Raw genomic sequence first — 19,688 nt, 5'->3', positions numbered from 1 at the left:
GAATAGATAAGAAGCATAAAGCAATGTTAGTTGCTGAGGGCTTTTCCTGGAATTGATTATATTGAGACTTTTGCCTGAGTGGCCAGACTCCTTATTGTTAGAGTTGTTTTGGTAATAGAATCTTTAACAAACGGAACTTTTATCTGATGGATCTCATATCAACCTTTTAGAATGATGTATTGGAGGAAGAAGTGAATGTTTAGCAACCACAAAAAGTTATGACAATTTGGGTCATGAGCATAAAGTTTATAGATTATAATGGACTTAGCAAGCTCTAAGGTCTTGGTATGGATTTTGCATATTCATAAGCAATGGCTTCAGCAAGAACAACAATGAACCTGTAGTCTACATCAAGGCAAGCAAACAAGGTGAAACTTGAATAGTTTGCTTGTACATAGATGATTTAATTTCTATGAGAAATGGAAATTTATTAAATGGAAGGTTCAGTTCAGCAATGAGTAAAGAGTTTGAGACAAAAAAATTGGGTGTGATGAACTTCTTCCTTGGGATTGAAGTGCGTCAAAAAAATGATATGATTTTTATATGTCAGACTAAGTTGGTGAATGTCGTCTTGAGATTCAGAATGTTGAATGACAAACTAGTAGGTACACCAGTTGTAATAGGACCAAAATTGAGAAAAGTAGATAATAGTGCCATTGTAGATCTGACATTATACGAGAGACTAGTTGGGAGTGTATTTTACAGCCACAAGATTTGATATAATGTATGCAGTGAATTTAATCTCCAGGTACATGGAAAAACCAAAGGATACAGATCTACAAGCATCAAAAGTTTTCTTAAAAAATGCCAATGGAAAAGTAAATCATGGCATTTGATATACTGCATCTAAAACATGTGATTTGATTGGTTACGGAACACTTCCAGATATATTCTTCATTTCGGGTTTGAAGCAGTTTCTTGGGCATCAAAGAAGCAGACTATTGTGATATTGTTAATAGTGGAAGCATAATATGTTGCAGCAATTTAAGCAGCATGCTGAGCGATTTGGATGAGAAGAGTATTATCAAACTTAAATCAAGAGCAGAATGGAGCAATAAATATATTTTGTAATAATAATTCAGTCATAGCCTTGAGCCTTGCCAATGAATCTTGTTTTTCATGGATGAAGTAAACATATTGGCATCAAATTTAATTTTATTAGAGATCTAATTGTCGATAAAGAAATAAATATGGAATTTTGAAAATCTTAATAAAATGTCTAAAGATGATTTTGAAAGATTGAAAGGAAATCTTAAAGTACTCAACTTGAGATCAAATGCATACCAATGTTCAAATCAAGATTAAGGGAGGCTGTTAGAAACATAATCTTACCCCTCAAGTTTTGTTTTACAGTAGTATTAATAATGGTTGATAGTCTATAGTTTAAAAATAGATTTTCTGTAGAGTCAAGTCAATAGTTGAAAATTGGAGCTCAAGTCAAGTTAGGAAAAGTTAAACTTGCAGTTCAAGTGTATATATTTTGTATATGTCTTTTTATGATGCAATAGAAGAGAGAAGATTGTTGGAAATATGTGCTGTTTGATTGATATCTGAGTTTGGTTGTCATTGATGTCAAACTTGGTGGTCCGGATAGAGTTTGGTCCAGATAAGATCTTGTATTATTGCAGGTTTCTTTGTTTAGTGTTTTGTGTTGGTTTGGTGTTTTGGTGTTGGTTGTGATAAGTTCAATATGCAGGAAAGAGTTTTTAATGCAATAAATAGTACTTAATATATTTAGGAAACACAATTGAATGTCTCATTGGTAGAATGCTTTTCATTCCTTTGATTGGTAAAGATTATGTTTTATGGATGTTGCATCGACTGGTTTTCTGGTTCATGGATTGCAGAAGTTGGTCGTTTCTGCCCTCTAACAGTAAGGGTGTCTGTCAAACTGGTTTGGAAAGTCTTCAGTGGCTTTCGGATATGTTGAATCTTATGTTGCGGTTTCATGGATATGTTAATGTGGCTCATGCAGTGTTTCAATTCAATTCTTTGGTGTTGTTTCTGTTCCGGAAGTGATTTGTTGGTTTGTGCCTAGTATATTCAGTTATGTTATGGTTAGGTGTATCCGGTTGGATTATCTTGTTTGGATCATACCTTTTTGGTCCGGATATGCATTGAAGGTTGAGTTAGAATTTGGCTATGGGTCTCACTATGTTGGGTGGAGATCCGTGTTACGTAATTTGCAGTGGAAGATGACTTTTGGCCGTCTAAGTGCTAAGCCTTTTTGTTTATCTACACGTTTCGTTTGGTAGAAACTTTGGAGGATATGTTAGTGTGTGCGGTTCGTTGGATTTTGTAATGTCCCCAATTTTAAGTGACAGATTAATTAAATTTTTTGTTAAGTCGTCTAAAGTTAAAATCAAATATCTTAAGATGACTTAATATTTGATTAATTTAATTAATTAATTATAAAGCAATAAAGTTCCTCAAATTAGATTCTAGAAGAGTTGGAGAAATATTACTTAATTGGGGTTAATATTATAAATGTTACTTTATGTTATAATAAAACATTATTAAAATAAAGCAACTTTATAAGTGGAAATAAAAGTTGAGTGCGATTTAATCCCACATTGAGGAGTGGAAGGTCATCAACAGCTCAAGAAGTCTTTATAAGGGAGTCGTCCCTCCCCATTGAGATGCTTGGTGATTACTTGATTAATGTTATTTCTCCATTGTCGCTATTGTGATAGTAATGACTAATTCCAAGGATGAAACCCCTTAGGAATTCAAAGGGTTGGACGGAAACCCAACCCTTTGTAGAGAGGTGGATTCAGTTCAGAGTCTACCATTGAGCTATATTGTAGAAGATTTGGAATTCAAGGATGGAAGCAGATATGCAGATTGAAGGGCACAAGTTTGTGCGATTGATTATGCAAAAATAAGTTCATTGATTTGGGGCACCATTTTCCTGTGAGTTCTTAAATCATATTTCGAATTATTGCTGTAGGTTTTGTGTTTGGAACATCTGTGCTTATCGTGGAAGATGCTGGAAACGATTCACTGCTGGAGGTCTCTTTACATAATCCATATTGCTGCTCAAGCCGTTGTTTGTAGAGTGGTCTGTGACTGAAGATTGGTGCGATACTTTCTTTCAAAGGCGTGATTACTTGTGGCAAGTGGGTCTTGTCTTGTGAACCGCATATTGCAGACAAATATTGAAGTGTGTACAGGGCAAACACAGATGGGAACTAGATGGGCATCACTTGATAGTGCAATCAGATTGAGTGCTCAAGGTACGGCTGTAGGAATGAGTGTGGGCAGATAGAAATTAGGTTGCCGCTGGACTGTATCTTTGTTCGCCATCAACGAATCACAGCAGTTGTGTTTCATATTGTATTAAGGATCTCGAAGCAGCCCTATGTTCTGCATTTGAAGACATTTACTGCCTGTGTCCGGGTATGTCATCTATATATGTTACTATGAGTCTGAGATTTGAAATATCAGACCTGATATAAAGATTGTAATCTGACTGTATGTGGAAATATAGTTCAGATTTTGTGGAGCTTGATTAACCCTTGTTCACATTGGTTCTTAATTTCAATTCCTTGTATTATGTAATGTGCTGGCTTTGAAACTCATCATTAAACAACTAAAACAAATGCCCCAAAATTCAAAGGAACAAGAATCAAACCTTGCACACCAAGTGTTCGATGAAATATCAGACATTCTAAACTGAAATTTTAAAGACAGAATTAGTAGGGGTTATTACAGATTCGACTTGGAAGGATGGATTGTGATGTTTTTAGGTCCCCTCTTTCTCCTAGAGTGGGCTGAGTGGGCCGCTTTGAGTATTTTTGGTTTGGGTGGCTTATTTTGTATAATATTGTTTATTTTGTTCTTGGCCGACCCTCAATTAGGTTTTTTGATGTTCTATTTTATATTGAAGGAGTGCAGATGTATGAGTTGTGTATGGGATAGTGTGTGAATTGATGAGAAGCGAATGTGAATGATATGCAAGCAAATTTGAGATTGCAGGTGTGTGAAGGTAAATTTGTACAGAACTTTGAAGGTGATACATTTAGCGAGACAGTGTGTTGTGACAGTGGTGATTATCAAAGATGTTTGCCATGATGTTGATCGCTTGACACAGTGGTTCAAAGACAATTTCATGATCAAGAGAGTCTTCTCATATCAGTTCTACTATTCGTTTTGTTGCTGGAAGACGGTGGGTCTCTTGGTAGCCTCTTTTGTATCTTGCCTTGAAGTAGTGTGCCTTTGTTGAGTAAATCCATGTATCTTTCCCTAAGGTAGTGCGCCTTAGTTTTTGCAAGTCCATCAGGTGCATGTTGTTCCTTGGCTGTAAGCCTAAAACTTCGTAATTAATTATATTTATATTGTGAGTATGATTCTCACCAGGGTTTTTCCCTGATTGGGTTTTCCACATAAATCTGGTGTTCATGTGTTGATGGTTGATGTTATTAGTGTTGTTAATTATTGTTTGATTTCAATTAGATCAGATGTAAAGTGTTCTAGACTGATTCACTCCCCACCTCTCAGTCCTGCCGTGGGTTTAACAAAGATATGCATGCAACAGCACTGAAATACACAAATAGATTAATAAAAATAATAACAGTTTTTACCATTTGTCTGCATGTGTATGTATGCTTGAATTAATTTTTGTTGCATTTTGAAACGATAGTTTTATTTGTGAATGAAACAATAGTTTTATATGTGAATGAAACAATAGTTTTATTTGTGAATAAAACAAGAATTTAATGAAAAAATAGAGTAAAAACAGGGCACACAGATCTTTTCCATCAATTTTCCTGGCTTTCAAATTAATTTGTAAGCATAACCATATTCTGTTTGTTGTTTAATCGTTTGCTAATAGAAATGTTCTATGGTGAAGAAGTGAAGCTGCTTGACAGCTTAAAATCTTGTCAGAAATTATCAGTAGAAAATAATAATTATCATCTTTTTTTGATGCGTATAATTCCTATATGTTTTATTTTTAACAAAATTCCCTCATAAGCAGTTATAATCATCTAGGCATACCCTGTTTGAAAATTTTATTTGAGACATAAATCTCAATGTGAACATAAAATCCTCACATTTATGTGGGATATGTACTCAGTAGATGATGTTATAAGATAAATGCATTTTTTGTAACTAGTGATAGAGGGTTGCATGTAAATGTATGGTCAGCAATCTCCATGCTGCAATTCTTGAAGGACCATGGGAGCATTGAGAAACAAAGGGTGGTTGTTCTCCACGATATTGTAACTACCCACATCTCTATCAATAAGGAATTAGAAGAGAAGCTGAATTATAGGATCTAACAATTGTGGCAGGAAATGCCATATGGCTATCATGGGAGATTACCACCTCTCTAGACAAATCCATGCAATTTGTGTAGGGGAAGTTGATGTTGTCTTAGAAGTACAATGGTTAAAGATTGTGGGCACCTTTCAATGAATCCAGAATGTGTTCTAAACTATATTTGAATCATGAGAGAAAGATGCCAACAAGATGATTCTATTTCATATGCTTCCTTTGTAACAAGAAATAGATTATGGCATTGAATTCACAACAGTTACCAACTCCTCAAATATCAATCCCCAACTGTCGAAGAACAATATAGAACAATATGTCAATGAATTTCTGTGAGTGTCCGTCTGGAGAGCTATGTTATTACAAACGGAAAGTATAATTTGGGAAAGAGGACAGATTTTTATCTTATGCATATTTTCTTGGGCACTCAACATCCCCACTAAAAATGAGTTTCATTTCTATTTATTGTTAAAATATTTGAGAAGTGATGTGGAATATCATTCTTTTCTTGCCTGAATCTGTGGTCTAGGTATCATCATGTCAGAATAATTTGAAAAGATATCTGTAAGGGATCTCCTAGCATGCATGAATTGCACTTCAAGGTAATCCTGTCTTTGGGGTTGACCAATGCTCTGGCAACTTTTTAGGTACTTTTGACCACAATAACTAATCTTGGGCTTTGGAGTATAGCTTATGAATGATAGTACAACTCAAATCTTCAAGATTTTGGAGTTAATTGGAGCAAGTTCCAGTTCTGCGCACATGAAAAGGAGATGATGATAACCTTATGTGATTAAAAATTTGGACCATCTAATTGGCAGTAATTTTAAGGTTAGTACTGTTAATATTAGCGTTAAATATCCCCTAGATTCAACGGTTTTGTATTATGTACAAGATCTGCAAGAAGGGAAAATAAAACATTATGGTATATGGCATATGCTTTATTAATAAAGGTTCATGCTGCATCTCAGTAGGCTATTTGCTTCAAGAATGTAATTGTGAAGAACATTACTATTAAAAGTTAAAATTAAATTGCTAGAATTAGATGGAGCAGCTTGGGTTCAGCTGTAGCTAAAAGGAATTTTGGCACCAAATTTCTATGAGCTCTTGTGGCATTTAAAACTGAGAAGGTGGCTATGCACCTGAGCTGCCTTACACCATTCAAGAGTACTAATACTGTTCACGTACCTTTATTGAAGAAGGCAGCCAGGAAGAAAACTTTTTACAAATTTATGTAGATGGAGAATAACATATTCAATTGGAGCCAAAAGGCATTCTTGATACCTGCATGAACAACTCCTGTTCAAAACATTATGAACAGTAGTACATCATTATGTGAAAAGATTTAAAATTGTGTGATATTACTTGGACAAATAAACAACTGTTGCAGGAATATAATGAGATGTCCATGTTTTAACAGCAAAGCATGTTCTGTCTTGAGTAGTGTGGTAGTGGTGAGATATGTAATAAAAGGATGAAATTGGTACGGGGTATTTGTTGTATTACCTAGGAGATGATAGTGGTCTAAGGGATGTGGTAATATATATCAAGTTGTGGGGTGCATACAAATGTGGGGTGTGGATGTGAGAACATTGGAATGGTTTCCTGTGGGCACAATTTAGTTCTGGATTTGTAGGGGTAATGTGGTATTTTATATAGTAAATGATATTGTTGTAGAGCATATATTGGGATGTTGTATAATATTCATATTTTCATGTCTATCTATTGAGCTATATTGTTTTGTGAACAATAGGTATCTTTGTTGTGTGTCCATATTTGTATATGTAGGGGGAATTTGATGTTTGCGAAGAGTATTACACTGCTTTATATATCTCACTAACAATGTCACTCTTTTTATTGTAGAGTGCATACCGCCAACAACGATATGCGCGAGAAGTCAGCATACAATACAATCTTTGCAATGAGCCCTGGTATGTGATATACTAAGAATTTGATTTTCTTTGCTCTGTTACTATATTTTCATTCTTTAAAATACAAGTAAAAGATGGTGAAGGTAGCTTGCATGGTTGGATTGAGCATATTTAGAATGGAATTGTTTTTCTTTATCTAATAAATTGACACTTGGATGCAATCTACAACATTCCTACACTTAGAAGCAAGTATTGTAATGTTTTCATACAGGAAGGCAATCATAGGAACTGGAAATTACAAAATGGGTTTAGAGTGGTTTCCTAATATGGATACCAATTAATAGATACTAACCTTGTGTTGTCTGCCAAATTAACAATTCAAGAGGCTTGTGGACATGTTTGCTAGCCCAAAAGTTCAGAATTCATATTAGTTTTGTTTTAGAGTTAGTTCTTTTGCATAAATCTGTCATTTACTAATCTAATGTGGACAGGAAAGTATAGCTATAATTACATCAGGTAAGATAATGTCTTCTAATTTGAAGGCATCTTTACAAAAGGCCTTTTGAGATTACCACTCCCTGACTATCAAAGGACAAGTAATCTTAATGATATTCTCAAGGTATTGAAAGATAATTAATGAGAACTTACTCATAAACTACATCGCTTACCCAAATTGTTCATTAATACGACATCTTTAGGTCTAACTTTTTGTTGTCTCAGACATCATAAGGTATACAACAATCAACAGCTCTAAAGAGGTTGAGATTGATATTCCATACCTCAGGTGCTTCCTCCAGTACTTAAACAATGGAGCACAGCCAAGTGAACCAAGAACATGTTGAAGTCCAAATGGCTATGGAAATTGCAGATGCTTCAGAGCTCCAGAAGATTGTTCACCTGATCATCTGACAGATTGTCAAATACTATAAGTGCTTTTCTCATTTTGCCTTTTTGTTTAAGGGGTGTTGAGCATGAATTTTATTTTTGGGCTCATGCAGCATAGTGCTCTAGTTCATATACCACTAGTTCAGAGTTTTGTAACAAACAGATATACTATTATCTGAGAACAATTATCAGTGTGCTTAATAGTTTAAATGCGGAACCTAGTTACTCCGCATTGTTCATGTTGTTTGATAATCGGGAGAGCTATATATTAGAAAAAATTGATGCACAGAATTAGCACACTGAAGAATCTGAGATCAGAGCTGGAAACTTCATCAGATAAATTGCTGCATAAGACTGCCTGATAATTTACTTAAGTTAGAACTAAAGCGCTCTAGACAATAAACTTTTCAACATGGACCTTAGACAAAGAAAAGCATTATGGGACTGCTAAAGTACCTACTATCCGATGTCTGCAATTAGTTGTCCTGTGCAACTCGATTATAAGAATGCCTTAAAAGTTTTGCACCTATGATTGCAAACAGCAGGTGCTATACTGGACTGGTTGCTATCAAGAGGAGTTGCCCAGATTTCTTCTGTTACCATATCTTTTTATCTGTTTCTTGTTTGTTCAGTTTTTCCTGGGCTCTCAATAGATTTGGAGAAGAATGGATTATCCCCTGTATCACCTATCCTAAAAGACATTATTCGGGTATATGCTGCTTGCTTGATGGTGCTTTCCAGATGCAGTGACCTCCAAATTGATAACTGGACTTGGTGGCAGTATGCCCATGTGCCTGCCGTTGTCATTTAGCATTGGAAGCATTACATCCTGTAATGGTGAAACACCTTTACTATGGTTCACAAAAGATCATTGACAGTATTGATATGAGTAGACATGTTTGCCCACTATGTTTGAAGCTTGTTAATAGTAATCCCTTCTACAATTTGGATCAGTTGGTTTTGGTGGGAGTGTGAGCCTCAAAATGTTATGAGTGCTGTTCGAAGTGGTTGGAAGTTAAAGGTTGAGTTAGAAAAACAAGTCTTGTGCTAGTGAGTTAATGCCACACTGAAATTCTCTTCCGTAACTGGCACTTGCAGGGAGCAGGCTGAACAACGAAGGAGGAGGAAGAACTTTCATAAAATAATCCATCTCGCATTTTTAGTTTTGTGGACATGTCCTACAGGTGAAGGAAGATGTAATGGAATGGATTTTAGTTATTGATCTCCCAGGAATTTGCTTGACTGTGTTGGGAGGGGGGATTTTGTGTTTAGTTGTTATTGGTTCTTGGATATTTGAATCTCTGTTCACAGTTTATGTAGTTGCAGATGCTGTTACTGCTTTTTGTGTTGGGGATGAAGGAGACAGTGATACCTTTTTAAATTGAAACTAAATCTTGGTATAATGCTTTTTTTTTCTCTCTGGGACACTTTACCATCTCCCTCTAGGAGGCATGATCCCATCTATTTCTTCATTGCTGTACAAATGCAATTTTACTAATTTGGGGGAACTTCCATGTGTATTCCTCCGCGTCTCCACACTACCTTATCCTCCCCAAACAGGGACTCATGAAACATATATATATAATGTTACAAGTGGAGATCCATTTTGATAGAAATGCATCTATTCATGACATCGTTGCATTTGAGAATCTTTATCCATTCTGTAATGTTAAGTCATACTTGCAAAGCATAGAATTCAATGCATGCCTCCATTGAATTCTTTTTCCTAAAGTAGCAAACATTTTATAACTTTTATTATGAAGTCTTCTTGAAGAAGATTTTTTTGTCTCATTGGGTTGTGTATTCTCTTCTCATATCTACATACCAATTTTGTGAAAACAAAATATTCTAGGAGAAATTAAGTTGAGGAAAGCCCATTCTTTCTACATTGTCACTTGATTTGAAAGCAAAATGGGACTACAATTGTTGAATCCATCATACACTTTACTCCCTTGACTTGGACATTGAAGGGAGGGAACCATTTAATGGTACATCAAACAAAGGCGTTCTGGCCTAGAAAAGCTATGTTCCTTATAAGAAGCATTAGAACCTTTCATAAAGGTCTCCATTTTGCTACTATTATGCCTATTCTGAACATTTTTATTAATGTTTGAAATCAGGCTTTTGGCTTTTCTAATCCTACTTCTGTTGATTACATTCGATGGCATGTGCACAATTTGTCTTTCTTGTCAGTTAACAATGGATACAATGGTTGGATGAATAGAATGACCTTTTATATCTGTGTACTGTTATGTTGAGAAGCCCTCATACTCTGATCTTGTTGATAATGGATCTCCTATAGTAATGTAAAATTGTTATAATTTTGGAGTCCATCTTATGTTGTTCGTTCTGAGGTGTCACAACATTTTAATGGATTCTCGTTCACATACCCTTCATCAGATTTCAAGTTTATTAAAATGATTGTCATGCCTGGAGTTTAAAATGTGTCAAGTTTCTAACTACAGATTTATAGTCAACATATTGTCTATCCCAATGTATATGCCATTCTTCTTCATGATAATCTATAGATTCCAAATCAAAATGTTACCCAGCTTATTTAATGCCTTGTTAAATTGCTTCTGTTACCAGAATAAATTTGATAGATTCTTATCTTTTCTGTTTTCTTATTATATTGCCAAGGGCACAGCTACTTAAGTCTTACGATGAAGGATACTGTAATTATCACTGTAGAGTTCAAGTAATCTTGTATGCCACAAACTCTTCTTATGTCAATTCCCTTGCACTTTGCTATTCTGTTTGAAGCAGATAAGCATTGCTTGTTATTCACTTTTAATATTTCCAGACTTTTGAAATATAATAACATTTGGAGACATACAGTAGTTCCTATTGAGTCATAACTTAAATTGTTGTTCTGAATAGTTTATAAGCCGTCATTGGATTCTAGAATTTACAAAATTCGGGCATGCATGTCTTCCAGAGTAAATTGGTTTACAACTTGTCAGCTATGGCTTTGTGAAAGTTATGGTTACTTTAGAATAGCTGGTAAAAGAATGCATTAGACATGATCATTGAAATCTGCACATTATATGAGATAACATGAAGTAACTTGGAGGCAATAAGTGAATCAGGGCGGTACACTATTATGAGTTGTTATATGGCATTGATTGCATCAGAAAGGACAAGTCGATGATAATATATACTTGTAACATAAACGAGCAAAAGAATTATTGAAAAATCAAAATCACTACAAGTAGTTATCTTGAGTGTTATAAGTTATTTAGTAAAAATAGTGATTTTTTTCATTTGTTGGCAGATGTTTAATTGAAAGTAGTTTTTTTCCTTGATTGGTTATCTCCTTGTGGGGTGTCCTCAAGCTTTAGATGTGATGACCTAGAGGCATCTCTTCAATCAAATTCACCTTGGACATGCACTTAACCTTGTTTGTTGGGGTACTCCACACCCAGATTCAGATGTGGGAGTTCACCCAATTCAACATTTTGTACATTTAAGTATGTTTGACAAAAGTAATTGCATCTGATATGTTAATAAAGTTTAATTATTTATATCAAACACATTTTGTTTCTAGGATGAAGTACAGCATTGGCATAGTCGCAGATAGAGGCCTGAAGAAGTCCCAGTTCACGTCAGCTCGCTTGAAGAAAGGTGAAGTACTATATGTAGAGACTCATGCTAACAGGTAGATATCATCACATCAAGACTCCTCTTTTTGCTTACCCTGGTTGGATTCCTTTCCTTCATTTGTTGATGATGTGGTAACACTCAGTCAATTGAAATCCCTGATTGTGTTATTGGTTTCCAAAATGTTTTGTATAAATAGCACTACCCTTGATTTCATTGTCCAAATGTTCTAATATGTATATTGGTATGTTATCCATGATTCAAAGAGAATCTATTTCATCTTGACGACAATAGTGATTTTTTCGGTTTTTTTTTCATAGATTAGGTGTGAGCTATAGAGGGGCCCGTGCCTAAGAAGAAAGATTAACAAAAACTAACAGAGCAAAATATATCAAAACAATAATCTACATCGGGCCTAAATTCTTTGTACATGCCGTCCAAAGCTCCATAAGGATATGTCTACATATTAGGATTTGACAGAAACTCCTTCTCTCCTATCCGTTAACTAGATACTATGCTCCAACTCCACATGTAGCTGGAAATGAGAAACACCTCCTAGTGATATTCCCAAGCCGGAGAACCTACTTCCAACAAGCAAAACATTATTCCACCCAACTATCCTCAAGCTAAAGCCATGTCTTCACTGAAAAGCATTGCATTTGCCATTCTGCAGATTATTTTGACATCATACCTCCTCTTACCCTTGCTGCTGGAATCTGTTCTCTAATATTCAAGGGCCCTCAAAGGTTATCTGGTGCAGAATTCCTTAGCAACACTTTGAGATTCTCTGCACACTCTATTTCAGCTCCATTCTTAACCAAGGGTTTGGTTCTAACATTGCTAAAACAAACTCCAATTCAGCTTCCCTATATACCTCAAATTAACTCTGCCAAAAATAAAATGATAATATCAAACATAGCTGCATCTTCTACTTTGAATACGTTTCAAAAGACCTCCTTCAATGCTTGTACTAAAGCTGTTTATCACCCCCTGAACACCTGATATTGTTGAAAAAACATGTATGGGACAGGGGTTGCTCCGAATTCACAAGCTAAAAAACGATTCTTTTATGCTGCTGAATCAATTTCTTGAGTCACATATTACAAATTGAATTCCTTTTCTACAAATAATCAGCAATTGAGTGATTTTATAGAGTTAACAGGTAACCAAAATAACTGAAATAAAACATCTACATGCAGTTTTCCAAAATGGGTGATAAAGCTAAAAAAAATTAAACCAAGGTATCTAATATTGCCAGATCGACCTCCCATAAATATCTGCTAAAAGTACTGGAAAACATCTACTAGAAACTACATCTAACTTCTAAAATAAGCTATTAGCCTATAAACGAGATCCTATATATATATATATATCAAAGTTCCCAGACTCGGACTCGGCTCTGACTCGGCAAGGCTGACTCGGCTCGTGACTCGGCTCGGACTCGGCAATGACTTGGTAAAATAAGAAAACCCTTGGACTTCAGAGATTTTTAACGATTTAAAACTTGTTTCATACACCCATTATTGAATTAAGCTTAAAGACACTATAACATCATCAAATAGAAGCTAATTTGATCACATACATAAACATACATCCATCACATGTGTAGAAATGTAAATTGTAGCTGAAGGAATTAGAAAAAATAGAGATATAGAGTTATAAATGTTCTCCAATGTATATAAAATCCATGACTTTATCACACTCTTATGTAGCATTATAAATCAGATTTAAAACATAATCAGACCTGGAATAGTCTTCAAATACATGAAAGGATTGCTCAGAAATGTTTCAAACACCACTGCTAGGCATTCAAATGATAAGGGCAATTGGTATGAAGGTCCTCCATGTCTCCAAACTCATATAAATCTGCTCCAGCAATGATAGAACCTTAACCAGCAGTATTAGGCACCCAAGATTGATGTCAATAAGCCACCAAATAGCATATTTCAGACCTGTTATAACTCCCATGTGCCAAGGGAAGATGTACAGCCTTCTTGGAGTTAGGGAGATCAGCCTAGAAAATTCGATTCTTATCCAAATATGACAAATGACCGCTCAAAATGCATCGCCCAGCCGAGTCACGACCCTCGGACTCGGCGAGTCAGGGATTGACTCGCCCGACTCGGTGATTCAGGCGAGTCATGCCCCCTGACCCGTCCGAGCCCGGGTCAGGGTCACCGTGACCCGGCAGGGGTCACCCGGCCCGCTGACTCGCGTGACTCGCCGCGAGTCACGGAACTCTGATATATATATATATATATTAATTTTAATTTTTTTTCTTCCTAAAATTAGTTGAACCCAAATTACTAACTTAGGCAGCATGACTTCATTGGCAACTGTGTTATTTTCCTCAGCATCAAAAATTCAAGTTTGTTAGCATCAATATTTCAATTGGCAGTATTTTCAACTTCATCAGCAATATTAACGTCCTGACATTCTGCACTTTGATGTCAAACCTTGTATTTGCCACTTTGTCATCAAATTTGTGTGCATTAGCTTTCCTAGTCTCTTAGTCATGATATCTGCCAATTGTTCTTTTGACCTACAAAATTGAATTTCATCTTTCTTCTTTTGTACCAATTTTCTTACAAAATGGTTCTTCAATTCTCTGTGTTTTGTCCTTGCATGAAACATTGGATTTTTACTTAGTTGTATTGCTCGACCATTCTCACAAAATATTTCTGTAGGATCTCTTTGTTCTTCTCCTAGGTTTTCCAAAACTCATCTTAACTAAATTGTGTGTGTAAATCTTGCTGTATGTAATTGTATTCTGCTTCTTTGAATCCCTTGCAATCATTCGACTTCCTAACGTAAAGCATTGTCCTTATCTGCTCTTTCTATCCTTCGATAATTCTCCCCAATGTGCATATGAAAAATCAGATAACTTGGAACCTTCGATTGAATGGTGAAGGATTCCATGATCCTTTGTTCATTTCACATACCTTAGTATTCTTTTTGTTGCTTGCAAATGTCTCTTTATAGGTTCACTCATATACCTTGAAACCCATGATACTACATACATAATGTCTAGCTTTGTAATTGTCAGATACATTAAACTTCCAACTTTTCTTTCATATTTCCTTTCATCTACTTTTGGTGATCCATCTCTTTTCATCATTTTTTCTTCATGTGCAATTGGTGCATCAACACTTTTACAATTTAAACTTCTTCAACATATATTGCACATACTTGACAAATAAAGATCATATACTTGGACTCAGCATTATTGTCAAGTAGGTATTCTGTTTTACTATATTGACAAATAAGGCCTTGAACTTGATGTAAGTCTTAAACTTTTAGATTTTTCTTCTTGATCCCAAACCATTCATTGACTTATTGTTTTCTTTTTCTTTCTTCAAGTGATCTGAATAGACTCCTTTGTCAATAATAGCTTCTCTCTAAATAATGCTTTTATACCTTGAGGGAAATGAATTTTGTTGGCTTTTCATTTTGCACTATAGCATGTAAATATGCATGTTTCACTCTTTGCATCCAATTCTTGTCTTTTCTCATCACCTATGTGAATATAAGTTAAGCAACAAAATACTTTCAAATGTGTGGTTTTAGGCTCTCCCATGTTAAGTTTCATATGGTGTCATATTCCTTACCATAAGAGTTGGATTCCTATTCATGATATAAAGAATAATGTTAACTGCTTCAATCCAATACCTTGTATCCATACCCTATACTTCTAGCATGCTTCTTGTTGATTCAATTATTGTTTTGTTTTTTCTTTCTTCCACTCCATTTTGCTGCAGTATATAAGGTTTTGTTAACTATCTCTTGGTTCCTTGCACAAAATTCATTAAATTGAAATTCTTTTGAACAAAATTCACCTTCTTTTTGTTCTGAACATTTCATGTATCTTCCACTTTCTTTCTTCTACTTCAAACATTTTGAATGCCTCAAAGGTATCACACTTATTCTTGAAAAAATAAGCCCATAAGTATATTGTAGAACAATTAATAAATGTAATCATGTTGTGCTTCATGCCTATGCAAATCTGTATGAATAAGCTCCAATGAATTATTTGCATTCTTTATTTCAGGAAACCTATCCCTGTGATGTTTCTGAGCGCACAACTCTTACACATTTCCTTTCCTTTTGCTTGAATCTTTGGTAACCCAAGTACCATATTTTTTTGATACATGTACAACCCTTGAAATTAAGGTGTCCATATCTTTGGTGCCATAACCAACTCGCATTCTTAATGGTAGCATAACAAACATTTGATTCATTTGCTTTGATTCTTAATGGGGACCTTTGATTCTTTGTCATCTCTATTGTAGCAATAATCTTTCATCCTTTTTCCTTATCATCAAATACAAGTTTAAGTCCTTTCTCAACAAGTTGTCCAATACCCATAAGATTATGCCTTAGTTGTGCCAAGTCGATACAACAACAATTTTTTGCTTTTCTTTGTCTAGTGTCCATAACCAATTTCCTTTTCACAAACTTCAAGTTCTTTATTGCCACCCAATCTTATTCTTAAAAATTTCATTAATGTTTGAAAATTCTTCTTTAAAACTTGTCATATGGTTAGAACAACTTGAATCTAGTAAACATACCTTATAATTTGTGTTTTCAATTTCAAAATATGAAAATGAATAGTATGGTGACTGTGGTGTATCTTCATCTTTTCCTTTCTTTGAACCTTTGTTTGCATTTTTTGCATTTTCTTGTGGATAGCCTGCTTTTCTTACTTTTCTTTGAATATGTATTCTCTCTTAGTAATACCAATTTTTTTTCAATATTAACACTGGATTGGCTGCCTTCCTACATTAACTCTGCCTCTGCTCCTTGCTCTTGAGAAACCACAGCCTTTACTTTGTCCACTTGCTCTAGAGATAGAACTAAGTTCTTGATATTAGTTCTCCCTCTTAATGCCTTGAGAAAATTTAGTACTTGCGTCTAAATTATTATGAATCTTTTTGTTTGACGGAAGTGCTTGATCTAGGTTTCCTAGACCACCTATACGCTTTACCTTCTCTTCATGGGTAAGTGAACTTGCAATCAGCTTTTCCACCTTTAGAGCATATAATCTTTGCACTCATCTAAAGCAATAACAATATGCATCCCCTTGGGTGTAAGAGATCCCAAAATTTTCACAATCACATTATCTTTCAGTATCTCTCAATATGTTCTCATCCTATTCATTACATCTGTTACTTTAACACAATAATCCTCAACCTTTTCGTATCTTTAATTCGTAAATTCTCAAAATTCATTCCTAATGTTTGAAGCTTTGCAATCGTTATTTGATTTGTATCTTGATATGAACTTTTTAAAGTTAGTTTATGCTTCTTTTGTTGTCTTGAAACTCACAATTTTTGGATAAATAATTGGAGCTATTGCACTTTGAATATAGAAGAACTTTTGAGCATCCTTTTTCTCCTCTTCTTTCTTCTGTGTCTTATTTATGCATTAATGGGATTCCAATCTCGAGTTTCAAATATCCACTTGCTACAATATCTGATTTTCCTTTCCATATTAATACTCTTTTCAACTGATCTCTCCAAAAGTCAAAATTCTCACCTTTCAGCTGTGGAACTGGTACTATACCATTGTTATCTACAACTATAGTGAGCTAAACAAAGTTGAGATTTTCTCCCAAAGTCTCAAGATCTTGAACTTCGGCAAAGGAGCTTCAGATCTGAAACTATACAGCGTAATTCTCACCTGTATGGTGTATTGATACACTCTTGCAATTATAAAACCTTTCACCTGTATAGTGTATTGATACACTCATGCACTTATAAATCCTTACTTTGATGATATTATTAAAAAATTATGTATGAGACAAAGGGTTGCTTTGACTTCACACGCTAAAAATATTTCTGTTATTCTGCTGAATCAACTTCCTTGAGTCACATATTTCAAAGTGATTTTCCCCTTCTACAGATAATGATTGGTTGGTTGATTTTTGTAGAGTTTACCTCTGACTAAAAATAATTGAAATAAAACAATCGAATTGAGCAAGCTTCATGCAATTATCCAAATTGGGAAATAAAGCTAAAAAATATTAATTCCAGGTGTCTAAAATCAACAGATTGACCTATAAATAGCTGCTAAAAATACCATAAAACATCTCCTAAGAATTGCGGTTGACTCATAAAATGACTGTTTTTAAAAATTCCTATAAAGTATTTTCTTAAAAATAGTTGTGCTCAAACTTTCAGTAACTCCAACAACATATGACTTCATTAGCAATTGTCTGTTATCTTCATTAGCAACTGGAATAACTTCAATAAGTACTTCGTTTTTAGTAGCAGCAATTCAATTTCATCACCATCAGTGTACAATTTTGTTAGATCCATTGAACTTCATTAGCTTTCTGTTATTTGACATTTGATTTTCCTACAAATATACACTTACACCACAAAAGACAAGCCTAGCTCCCACACCACAACAAAAATTACTAATTCATTAACTTGGTCATCTCTTTTAAGAGTTAAGACACACGAGGTACATGTGACCCTAGAATCACATCCATCATCCTTGAGAAGACTTTTTACACAGGCAAAAAAAATCTATTCATAGTGTAAGTTTCACAATCCCAGGCATTAAAATATAATTTAAAACCACACATCCATAATCAAAACATAAATAATTGAGATGGAGATTAGAATGCGGGTGTTGGTAGTGAAGTGGCGTGAATATCAAAAGCCAAAACCTCATTTAACTACTGCTCTTCAGCATTGGAGCTTACCTTAGCTGAAAATGGGCTTTGCTCAAGACCAAAATTCGAACTAATCCACCACTTCGTTATTTTTTCAGTAAGAAAAACTCTTAGCCAAGACATGTGATCTCATCAAGAATGTTGTGGAGGTTCCAATATTTAACCAAATCTGTTTTACACCCATTGATGATGACCATCAAATCTCCTTCCACTTATAAGTTGCAGCATCCCCTTGATTTAGCAATTTTTAGATCTTTTAAAAGTGCCGAGCTTGTGCTTCATTGTCTGATTTTAAACCCCGATAGAAGGAACCACCTTTTAGGAACTTACTCTCTGCTTCTCTAAGATCATCTCTTGCCCTAACAAACCCAGGGTTCCCTCTAGCTGCACCATCAAAGTTTAGCTTTAGAAGTCCTCAACGACAAGCCTAGCCTCTAGATTTTTTCTGATTCTCATATCCATTGCCCCATTAACAAGGATTCTTGGAATTTCTAACGTCCAAACATTTAGAATCTTTTTCTCTAACTCAACAAGAGGAGATTTGATGATAGCAACATGAGTTTTTGAATAGAAGATAGCTAAAGAACAAGTTTTTAATCCATCATCTTTCCCAAATCAAATCTTCGCCTCGGAAAATTCCATGATTCCTTTCTAACCATATTTCCTAGACAATACTACACACTTTTCCTTAAGCTTTTAGAACCTTTAGGCCAGTTGTATAGATTATTTCTGAAAAAGGCTTAGGCCAGTTGTATAGATTATTTCTGAAAAAGGCTAGGAGAGCCCACAGTAAATTCATGTGACTAAAACCGATTTCCAGATTGATCTCAAATAGGAATAAGGAAGAAAAATATGGTCTACCATCTCCTTTTCCATGCAGCATAGTGTACACCTTGGTGGCCTTTGAAAGTCTCTCTTCCTTAAATTATCAATGATTGGGATTTTATTTAGCCCAACAAGCCTTAAAAAGGCATTATATTTCAGAGGAGCTTCCTTATTCCAAATCTACTCTGCTGGCAAATCATCAGTTGTGGAATATCGTGCTTTTTCAAATTGGAATAACCTCCTTACTAGATAAGGTCCCTGTGAGTTCCCCATCCATGTCGATGTATCTTCACGAACAGCCACTGGGATCCTCAAGGCTTCTAAACATATTTTCAGGAGGGGGTTTTGGTATTCTGGACAAGGTGCATGCTTCAAGCTCTTACATTTCTACTTGTCAAATCAATTTCCCTATATTCTATCTAGTAGTCCACTACAGGAGTGTCCCACATGAGTTCTATAAAAACTCTCAAATCATCTAATTCTGGGAAGGATGAAAGGGGAGTTCGCCCCAGCCAAGAATCACCCCTGAATAGAGCTTTTTACCATCTACAATG

The 19,688-nt window shown here is 35.1% G+C and overlaps 1 protein-coding gene across 1 annotated transcript in view; it reads left to right on the top strand.

Annotated features, from left to right (window-relative positions):
* LOC131051109 (uncharacterized) overlaps positions 1–19,688 on the top strand; it is a 76,171-nt gene that overhangs the window by 52,041 nt on the left and 4,442 nt on the right. The window contains exons 9-10 of the mRNA XM_057985480.2: positions 7,138–7,205; positions 11,578–11,688. Of these exons, the coding sequence (XP_057841463.2) occupies positions 7,138–7,205; positions 11,578–11,688 (179 nt within the window). The remainder of the gene's footprint in view (positions 1–7,137; positions 7,206–11,577; positions 11,689–19,688) is intronic.

This window comes from Cryptomeria japonica, chromosome 3 (assembly GCF_030272615.1).
Source record: "Cryptomeria japonica chromosome 3, Sugi_1.0, whole genome shotgun sequence".
NCBI lineage: Eukaryota > Viridiplantae > Streptophyta > Pinopsida > Cupressales > Cupressaceae > Cryptomeria > Cryptomeria japonica.
Note: the sequence above shows the minus strand (reverse complement) of the source record. Positions and strands in the feature narration are given on the sequence as shown.